Source organism: Oncorhynchus keta, unplaced genomic scaffold (genome assembly GCF_023373465.1).
Source record: "Oncorhynchus keta strain PuntledgeMale-10-30-2019 unplaced genomic scaffold, Oket_V2 Un_contig_6037_pilon_pilon, whole genome shotgun sequence".
In the NCBI taxonomy this organism is placed as follows: domain Eukaryota; kingdom Metazoa; phylum Chordata; class Actinopteri; order Salmoniformes; family Salmonidae; genus Oncorhynchus; species Oncorhynchus keta.
The window spans coordinates 88,411-99,256 of record NW_026288640.1 but is presented as its reverse complement, the minus strand read 5'-3'; the positions used below and the strand labels follow the sequence as shown (position 1 = coordinate 99,256).

At 44.2% G+C, this 10,846-nt stretch overlaps 1 protein-coding gene across 8 annotated transcripts in view; it reads right to left on the bottom strand.

Moving 5' to 3' along the window:
- Window positions 1-1,395: 1,395 nt before the first annotated feature.
- LOC127925648 (uncharacterized) overlaps window positions 1,396-10,846 on the bottom strand; it is a 43,423-nt gene continuing 33,972 nt past the window's right edge. For 2 of the 8 annotated variants that reach the window (XM_052510658.1, XM_052510661.1), the window contains 4 exons: window positions 5,639-5,800; window positions 5,064-5,192; window positions 4,363-4,431; window positions 1,398-1,591 (listed from right to left, as the gene is read on the bottom strand). In XM_052510658.1, coding sequence (XP_052366618.1) covers window positions 1,509-1,591; window positions 4,363-4,431; window positions 5,064-5,192; window positions 5,639-5,800 — 443 coding nt within the window. In that variant the 3' untranslated portion in view covers window positions 1,398-1,508. Of the gene's footprint in view, window positions 1,592-4,362; window positions 4,432-5,063; window positions 5,193-5,638; window positions 5,885-10,846 lie in introns of all 8 variants that reach the window. The other 6 variants (XM_052510655.1, XM_052510657.1, XM_052510662.1 and 3 more) reach the window with 5 other exon arrangements.

The window sequence follows — 10,846 nt, the reverse complement described above, 5'->3', positions numbered from 1 at the left end:
TCTGTTCCCCAGGTATTGTGAGTGATTGTTTACTATATTAACCCTCTGTTCCCCAGGTATTGTGAGTGATTGTTTACTATATTAACCCTCTGTTCCCCAGGTATTGTGAGTGATTGTTTACTATATTAACCCTCTGTTCCCCAGGTATTGTGAGTGATTGTTTACTATATTAACCCTCTGTTCCCCAGGTATTGTGAGTGATTGTTTACTATATAAACCCTCTGTTCCCCAGGTATTGTGAGTGATTGTTTACTATATGAACCCTCTGTTCCCCAGGTATTGTGAGTGATTGTTTACTATATGAACCCTCTGTTCCCCAGGTATTGTGAGTGATTGTTTACTATATTAACCCTCTGTTCTCCAGGTATTGTGAGTGATTGTTTACTATATGAACCCTCTGTTCCCAGGTATTGTGAGTGATTGTTTACTATATTAACCCTCTGTTCCCCAGGTATTGTGAGTGATTGTTTACTATATTAACCCTCTGTTCCCCAGGTATTGTGAGTGATTGTTTACTATATTAACCCTCTGTTCCCCAGGTATTGTGAGTGATTGTTTACTATATTAACCCTCTGTTCTCCAGGTATTGTGAGTGATTGTTTACTATATTAACCCTCTGTTCTCCAGGTATTGTGAGTGATTGTTTACTATATTAACCCTCTGTTCCCCAGGTATTGTGAGTGATTGTTTACTATATTAACCCTCTGTTCCCCAGGTATTGTGAGTGATTGTTTACTATATTAACCCTCTGTTCCCCAGGTATTGTGAGTGATTGTTTACTATATTAACCCTCTGTTCCCCAGGTATTGTGAGTGATTGTTGTATTTTCGGTCTTTCATGGTGTGCTTATTTTGTTACTTTGTACATTTGTTAATTTGAGTAAAAGTACATTGATTACTGATATCTGCTGTCCTGACTCTCTACACCAGCTACACACAGGACCCATTACACCTATTCCCCAATAGGGCTCTGGTCTAAAGTAGTGCACTAGATAGGGAATAGGGTTCTATAGGGCTCTGGTCTAAAGTAGTGCACTAGATAGGGAATAGGGTTCTATAGGGCTCTGGTCTAAAGTAGTGCACTAGATAGGGAATAGGGTTCTATAGGGCTCTGGTCTAAAGTAGTGCACTAGATAGGGAATAGGGTTCTATAGGGTTCTGGTCTAAAGTAGTGCACTAGATAGGGAATAGGGTTCTATAGGGTTCTGGTCTATAGTAGTGCACTAGATAGGGAATAGTGTTCTATAGGGCTCTGGTCTATAGTAGTGCACTAGATAGGGAATAGTGTTCTATAGGGCTCTGGTCTATAGTAGTGCACTATATAGGGAATAGGGTTCTGGTCTAAAGTAGTGCACTAGATAGGGAATAGGGTTCTATAGGGCTCTGATCTAAAGTAGTGCACTAGATAGGGAATAGGGTTCTATAGGGCTCTGGTCTAAAGTAGTGCACTAGATAGGGAATAGGGTGCCATATGGGAGTATATCAGTCACAACACAGTATAAAGTTGGGTCAAATTGAGGTGTTGATGTTGGTCTCACCTGGAGAGAGAGGTAGGACGTCGTGGGTTCTAGGAGACAGCGAGGGAGAAGACACTGCAAGGACACAGTACATCAGGTAACTAGGACACGGACACACAGAGTCACGGACACACAGAGACACGGAGTCACGGACACACAGAGTCACGGACACACAGAGTCATGGACACACAGAGTCACAGACACACAGAGTCACGGAGTCACGGACACACAGAGTCACGGACACACAGACTAATGGACACACAGACTCACGGACACACAGAGTCACGGACACACAGAGTCACGGGCACACAGACTAACGGACACACAGACTCACGGACACACAGAGTCACGGACACACAGAGTCACGGACACACAGACTCACAGAGTCACGGACACACAGAGTCACGGACACACAGACTCACAGAGTCACGGACACACAGAGTCACGGACACACAGAGTCACGGACACACAGACTCACAGAGTCACGGACACACAGAGTCACGGACACACAGACTCACGGACACACAGAGTCACACACAGACTCACAGAGTCACGGACACACAGAGTCACGGACACACAGACTCACGGACACACAGACTCACGGACACACAGAGTCACGGACACACAGAGTCACGGACACACAGAGTCACGGACACACAGACTCACGGACACACAGACTCACGGACACACAGAGTCACGGACACACAGAGTCACGGACACACAGAGTCACGGACACACAGAGTCACGGACACACAGAGTCACGGACACACAGAGTCACGGACACACAGAGTCACGGACACACAGAGTCACAGAGTCACGGACACACAGAGTCACGGACACACAGACTCACGGACACACAGAGTCACGGACACACAGACTCACAGAGTCACGGACACACAGAGTCACGGACACACAGACTCACGGACACACAGACTCACGGACACACAGAGTCACGGACACACAGAGTCACGGACACACAGAGTCACGGAGTCACGGACACACAGAGTCACGGACACACAGAGTCACGGACACACAGAGTCACGGACACACAGAGTCACAGAGTCACGGACACAAAGAGTCACAGACACACAGAGTCACGGACACACAGAGTCACAGACACACAGAGTCACGGAGTCACGGACACACAGAGTCACGGACACACAGACTAACGGACACACAGACTCACGGACACACAGAGTCACGGACACACAGAGTCACGGGCACACAGACTAACGGACACACAGACTCACGGACACACAGAGTCACGGACACACAGAGTCACGGACACACAGACTCACAGAGTCACGGACACACAGAGTCACGGACACACACAGAGTCACGGACACACAGAGTCACGGACACACAGACTCACGGACACACAGACTCACAGAGTCACGGACACACAGAGTCACGGACACACAGACTCACGGACACACAGAGTCACGGACACACAGACTCACAGAGTCACGGACACACAGAGTCACGGACACACAGACTCACGGACACACAGAGTCACGGACACACAGACTCACAGAGTCACAGACACACAGAGTCACGGACACACAGACTCACGGACACACAGACTCACGGACACACAGAGTCACGGACACACAGAGTCACGGACACACAGACTCACGGACACACAGACTCACGGACACACAGACTCACGGACACACAGACTCACGGACACACAGACTCACGGACACACAGAGTCACGGACACACAGAGTCACAGACACACAGAGTCACGGACACACAGACTCACGGACACACAGAGTCACGGACACACAGAGTCACAGACACACAGAGTCACGGACACACAGAGTCACGGACACACAGAGTCACAGACACACAGAGTCACGGACACACAGAGTCACGGACACACAGAGTCACGGACACACAGAGTCACGGACACACAGAGTCACGGACACACAGAGTCACGGACACACAGACTCACGGACACACAGAGTCACGGACACACAGAGTCACGGACACACAGAGTCACGGACACACAGAGTCACGGACACACAGACTCACGGACACACAGAGTCACGGACACACAGAGTCACGGACACAGAGTCACAGGACACACAGAGTCACGGACACACAGACTCACGGACACACAGACTCACGGACACACAGAGTCACGGACACACAGACTCACGGACACACAGAGTCACGGACACACAGACTCACAGAGTCACGGACACACAGAGTCACGGACACACAGAGTCACGGACACACAGAGTCACGGACACACAGACTCACGGACACACAGACTCACGGACACACAGAGTCACGGACACACAGACTCACGGACACACAGACTCACGGACACACAGACTCACGGACACACAGAGTCACAGACACACAGACTCACGGACACACAGAGTCACGGACACACAGACTCACGGACACACAGAGTCACGGACACGCACAGAGTCACGGACACACAGAGTCACGGACACACAGACTCACGGACACACAGAGTCACGGACACACAGAGTCACGGACACACAGACTCACGGACACACAGAGTCACGAGACACACAGACTCACGGACACACAGACTCACGGACACACAGAGTCACGGACACACAGAGTCACGGACACACAGACTCACGGACACACAGAGTCACGGACACACAGACTCACGGACACACAGACTCACGGACACACAGACTCACGGACACACAGAGTCACGGACACACAGAGTCACGGACACACAGAGTCACGGACACACAGAGTCACGGACACACAGACTCACGGACACACAGAGTCACGGACACACAGACTCACGGACATACAGACTCACGGAAACACAGACTCACGGACACACACACTCACTCAGTATGTAGGTGGGAGGTCTTGAGAAGCCGAAAACAGGGGCTTGAATGAGCTGCAGCTCTGAGCCATCTGTAAGGACACAGAGCACAGGTTACTCTCTCACACACAGAGCACAGGTTACTCTCTCACACACAGAGCACAGGTTACTCTCTCACACACAGAGCACAGGTTACTCTCTCACACACAGAGCACAGGATACTCTCTCACACACAGAGCACAGGTTACTCTCTCACACACAGAGCACAGGTTACTCTCTCACACACAGAGCACAGGTTACTCTCTCACACACAGAGCACAGGTTACTCTCTCACACACAGAGCACAGGTTACTCTCTCACACACAGAGCACAGGTTACTCTCTCACACACAGAGCACAGGTTACTCTCTCACACACAGAGCACAGGTTACTCTCTCACACACAGAGCACAGGTTACTCTCTCACACACAGAGCACAGGTTACTCTCTCACACACAGAGCACAGGTTACTCTCTCACACACAGAGCACAGGTTACTCTCTCACACACAGAGCACAGGTTACACTCTCTCTCTCTCTGTCTCCCTCTCCCTCTCTGTCTCCCTCTCCCTCCCTCCCTACAGATGGACTATATGAAACATCTCCATTGAAAGTGCTTTATGAGTCCAGCATTAACTCTTCATCGTGGGGAAACCAGCCCATAACATCATCATCATCCTCACACTTACTGCTACACGAAGAGATGAAAGTAGCAGTCCCAAACCCAGGAATGTAAAGGAGAGAAGGAGCGATCTGGACAAGTCTGGGAGGAGGAGAAGAGAGAGTCATGGCCGAGAGGGGAGGAGAGCCAGCACAACCTACAGAGAACACAAAAAATATATATTCAGTTTGATTTATTCAGGTCAATTTTTTTTTAAAGCCAAGAATATCAATACCTAAACTAAAGGTTAGGATTCATCACTTCTGAACCCCACGTTCCTTTATACCAGTCTCTCAGCCACACTGTAGAGGAACTGACGTAAAGACAGTCCGTCCGGGGCGTCGAGAGTGAAGGAGTGTACACTTCAGGGATAAGAGAGAGTGAAAGAGTGTACACTTCAGGGATAAGAGAGAGTGAAAGAGTGTACACTTCAGGGATAAGAGAGAGTGAAAGAGTGTACACTTCAGGGATAAGAGAGAGTGAAAGAGTGTACACTTCAGGGATAAGAGAGAGTGAAAGAGTGTACACTTCAGGGATAAGAGAGAGTGATGGAGTGTACACTTCAGGGATAAGGGAGAAGGTAGAAACAGAGTTGGTTCTTACCTCTGATGGGAGAGTCTGTCTGAGTCTCTCTCTTCCTCTGTCCGTTACCAAGCTCTGTCTCTCTCCTCTTCCTCTGTCCATCCACAGGCTCTGTCGCTCTCCTCTTCCTCTGTCCATCCACAGGCTCTGTCGCTCTCCTCTTCCTCTGTCCATCCACAGGCTCTGTCGCTCTCCTCTTCGCTCTCCTCTTCCTCTGTCCATCCACAGGCTCTGTCGCTCTCCTCTTCCTCTGTCCATCCACAGGCTCTGTCAGGGACAACATCACAGAGGACACTGTTGTTTCAACCAATCAACCAACTGTTGCTGACATCATACCTCTATATGAGGTATGATGAGGAGATGATTGTGGACTTCAGGAAACAGCAGAGGGAGCACCCCCCTATCCACATCAATGGAACAGTAGTGGAGAGGGTAGCAAGTTTTAAGTTCCTCGGCATACACATCACAGACAAACTGAATTGGTCCACCCACACAGACAGCATCGTGAAGAAGGCGCAGCAGCGCCTCTTCAACCTCAGGAGGCTGAAGAAATTCGGCTTGTCACCAAAAGCACTCACAAACTTCTACAGATGCACAATCGAGAGCATCCTGGCGGGCTGTATCACCGCCTGGTACGGCAACTGCTCCGCCCTCAACCGTAAGGCTCTCCAGAGGGTAGTGAGGTCTGCACAACGCATCACCGGGGCAAACTACCTGCCCTCCAGGACACCTACACCACCCGATGTTACAGGAAGGCCATAAAGATCATCAAGGACATCAACCACCCGAACCACTGCCTGTTCACCCCGCTATCATCCAGAAGGCGAGGTCAGTACAGGTGCATCAAAGCTGGGACCGAGAGACTGAAAAACAGCTTCTATCTCAAGGCCATCAGACTGTTAAACAGCCACCACTAACATTGAGTGGCTGCTGCCAACACACTGACACTGACTCAACTCCAGCCACTTTAATAATGGGAATTGATGGGAAATGATGTAAAATATATCACTAGCCACTTTAAACAATGCTACCTAATATAATGTTTACATACCCTACATTATTCATCTCATATGTATACGTATATACTGTACTCTACATCATCGACTGCATCCTTGTGTAACACATGTATCACTAGCCACTTTAACTATGCCCCTTTGTTTACATACTCATCTCATATGTATATACTGTACTCTATATCATCTACTGCATCCTTATGTAATACATGTATCACTAGCCACTTTAACTATGCCACTTTGTTTACTTTGTCTACATACTAATCTCATATGTATATACTGTACTCGATACCATCTACTGTATGCTGCCCTGTACCATCACTAATTCATATACCCTTATGTACATATTCTTTATCCCCTTACACTGTGTATAAGACAGTAGTTTAGAAATTGTTAGTTAGTTTACTTGTTGGTTATCACTGCATTGTCGGAACTAGAAGCACAAGCATTTCGCTACACTCTCATTAACATCTGCTAACCATGTGTATGTGACAAATACATTTTGATTTGATTTAGTTGTAATGTTCACAGTCTAAAGACTAGTTTATATTTGTAGTGTTTATGTGACAAATACAATTCGATTTGATTTGATTTGATTTTATTCAAGAGGGCCGATGTGAGTGCAGGCTTCTGCCACGGCCAAGCAGAAACAACAGCTTATTTTAGTCTTTAATAAGCCAAGCAGAAACAACAGTCATTTTAGTCTTTAATAAGCCAAGCAGAAACAACAGCTCATTTTAGTCTTTAATAAGCCAAGCAGAAACAACAGCTCATTTTAGTCTTTAATAAGCCAAGCAGAAACAACAGCTTATTTTAGTCTTTAATAAGCCAAGCAGAAACAACAGCTCATTTTAGTCTTTAATAAGCCAAGCAGAAACAACAGCTCATTTAAGTCTTTAATAAGCCAAGCAGAAACAACAGCTTATTTTAGTCTTTAATAAGCCAAGCAGAAACAACAGCTTATTTAAGTCTTTAATAAGCCAAGCAGAAACAACAGCTCATTTAAGTCTTTAATAAGCCAAGCAGAAACAACAGCTTATTTTAGTATTTAATAAGCCAAGCAGAAACAACAGCTTATTTAAGTCTTTAATAAGCCAAGCAGAAACAACAGCTTATTTAAGTCTTTAATAAGCCAAGCAGAAACAACAGCTCATTTAAGTCTTTAATAAGCCAAGCAGAAACAACAGCTTATTTAAGTCTTTAATAAGCCAAGCAGAAACAACAGCTTAGTCTTTAATAAGCCAAGCAGAAACAACAGCTTATTTAAGTCTTTAATAAGCCAAGCAGAAACAACAGCTTAGTCTTTAATAAGCCAAGCAGAAACAACAGCTTATTTAAGTATTTAATAAGCCAAGCAGAAACAACAGCTTATTTTAGTCTTTAATAAGCCAAGCAGAAACAACAACTCATTTAAGTCTTTAATGAGCCAAGCAGAAACAACAGCTTATTTAAGTCTTTAATGAGCCAAGCAGAAACAACAGCTCATTTAAGTCTTTAATAAGCCAAGCAGAAACAACAACTCATTTAAGTCTTTAATAAGCCAAGCAGAAACAACAGCTTATTTTAGTCTTTAATAAGCCAAGCAGAAACAACAACTCATTTAAGTCTTTAATGAGCCAAGCAGAAACAACAGTTTATTTTAGTCTTTAATAAGCCAAGCAGAAACAACAGTTTATTTTAGTCTTTAATAAGCCAAGCAGAAACAACAGCTCATTTTAGTCTTTAATAAGCCAAGCAGAAACAACAGCTCATTTAAGTCTTTAATAAGCCAAGCAGAAACAACAGCTTATTTTAGTCTTTAATAAGCCAAGCAGAAACAACAGCTCATTTTAGTCTTTAATAAGCCAAGCAGAAACAACAGCTTATTTTAGTCTTTAATAAGCCAAGCAGAAACAACAGCTCATTTTAGTCTTTAATAAGCCAAGCAGAAACAACAGCTCATTTAAGTCTTTAATAAGCCAAGCAGAAACAACAGCTCATTTAAGTCTTTAATAAGCCAAGCAGAAACAACAGCTTATTTTAGTATTTAATAAGCCAAGCAGAAACAACAGCTTATTTAAGTCTTTAATAAGCCAAGCAGAAACAACAGCTTATTTAAGTCTTTAATAAGCCAAGCAGAAACAACAGCTCATTTAAGTCTTTAATAAGCCAAGCAGAAACAACAGCTTATTTAAGTCTTTAATAAGCCAAGCAGAAACAACAGCTTAGTCTTTAATAAGCCAAGCAGAAACAACAGCTTATTTAAGTCTTTAATAAGCCAAGCAGAAACAACAGCTTAGTCTTTAATAAGCCAAGCAGAAACAACAGCTTATTTAAGTCTTTAATAAGCCAAGCAGAAACAACAGCTTATTTTAGTCTTTAATAAGCCAAGCAGAAACAACAACTCATTTAAGTCTTTAATGAGCCAAGCAGAAACAACAGCTTATTTAAGTCTTTAATGAGCCAAGCAGAAACAACAGCTCATTTAAGTCTTTAATAAGCCAAGCAGAAACAACAGCTTATTTTAGTCTTTAATAAGCCAAGCAGAAACAACAGCTCATTGTGAGTGCAGGCTTCTGCCACGGCCAAGCAGAAACAACAGTTTATTTATTTATTTAACCAGGTAGGCTAGTTGAGAACACGTTTATTTAACCAGGTAGGCTAGTTGAGAACACGTTTATTTAACCAGGTAGGCTAGTTGAGAACACCTTTATTTAACCAGGTAGGCTAGTTGAGAACACCTTTATTTAACCAGGTAGGCTAGTTGAGAACACCTTTATTTAACCAGGTAGGCTAGTTGAGAACACCTTTTATTTAACCAGGTAGGCTAGTTGAGAACACCTTTATTTAACCAGGTAGGCTAGTTGAGAACACCTTTATTTAACCAGGTAGGCTAGTTGAGAACACCTTTATTTAACCAGGTAGGCTAGTTGAGAACACCTTTATTTAACCAGGTAGGCTTTGAGAAAACCTTTATTTAACCAGGTAGGCTAGTTGAGAACACCTTTATTTAATCAGGTAGGCTAGTTGAGAACACCTTTATTTAACCAGGTAGGCTAGTTGAGAACACCTTTATTTAACCAGGTAGGCTAGTAGAACACCTTTATTTAACCAGGTAGGCTAGTTGAGAACACGTATTTAACCAGGTAGGCTAGTTGAGAACACGTTTATTTAACCAGGTAGGCTAGTTGAGAACACCTTTATTTAACCAGGTAGGCTAGTTGAGAACACCTTTATTTAACCAGGTAGGCTAGTTGAGAACACCTTTATTTAACCAGGTAGGCTAGTTGAGAACACGTTTATTTAACCAGGTAGGCTAGTTGAGAACACCTTTATTTAACCAGGTAGGCTAGTTGAGAACACCTTTATTTAACCAGGTAGGCTAGTTGAGAACACCTTTATTTAACCAGGTAGGCTAGTTGAGAACACCTTTATTTAACCAGGTAGGCTAGTTGAGAAAACCTTTATTTAACCAGGTAGGCTAGTTGAGAACACCTTTATTTAACCAGGTAGGCTAGTTGAGAACACCTTTATTTAACCAGGTAGGCTAGTTGAGAACACCTTTATTTAACCAGGTAGGCTAGTTGAGAACACCTTTATTTAACCAGGTAGGCTAGTTGAGAACACCTTTATTTAACCAGGTAGGCTAGTTGAGAACACCTTTATTTAACCAGGTAGGCTAGTTGAGAACACCTTTATTTAACCAGGTAGGCTAGTTGAGAACACCTTTATTTAACCAGGTAGGCTAGTTGAGAACACCTTTATTTAACCAGGTAGGCTAGTTGAGAAAACCTTTATATAACCAGGTAGACTAGTTGAGAACACCTTTATTTAACCAGGTAGGCTAGTTGAGAAAACCTTTATTTAACCAGGTAGGCTAGTTGAGAATACCTTTATTTAACCAGGTAGGCTAGTTGAGAACACCTTTATTTAACCAGGTAGGCTAGTTGAGAACACCTTTATTTAACCAGGTAGGCTAGTTGAGAACACCTTTATTTAACCAGGTAGGCTAGTTGAGAACAAGTTCTCATTTACAATTGCGACCTGGCCAAGATAAAGCAAAGCAGTTCGACACAGACAACAACACAGAGTTACACATGGAGTAAAACAAACATACAGTCAATAATACAATAGAAACAAGTCTATATACGATGTGAGCAAAAAAGGTGAGATAAGGGAGGTAAAGGCAAAAAGGCCATGGTGGCAAAGTAAATACAATATCGTAAGTAAAACACTG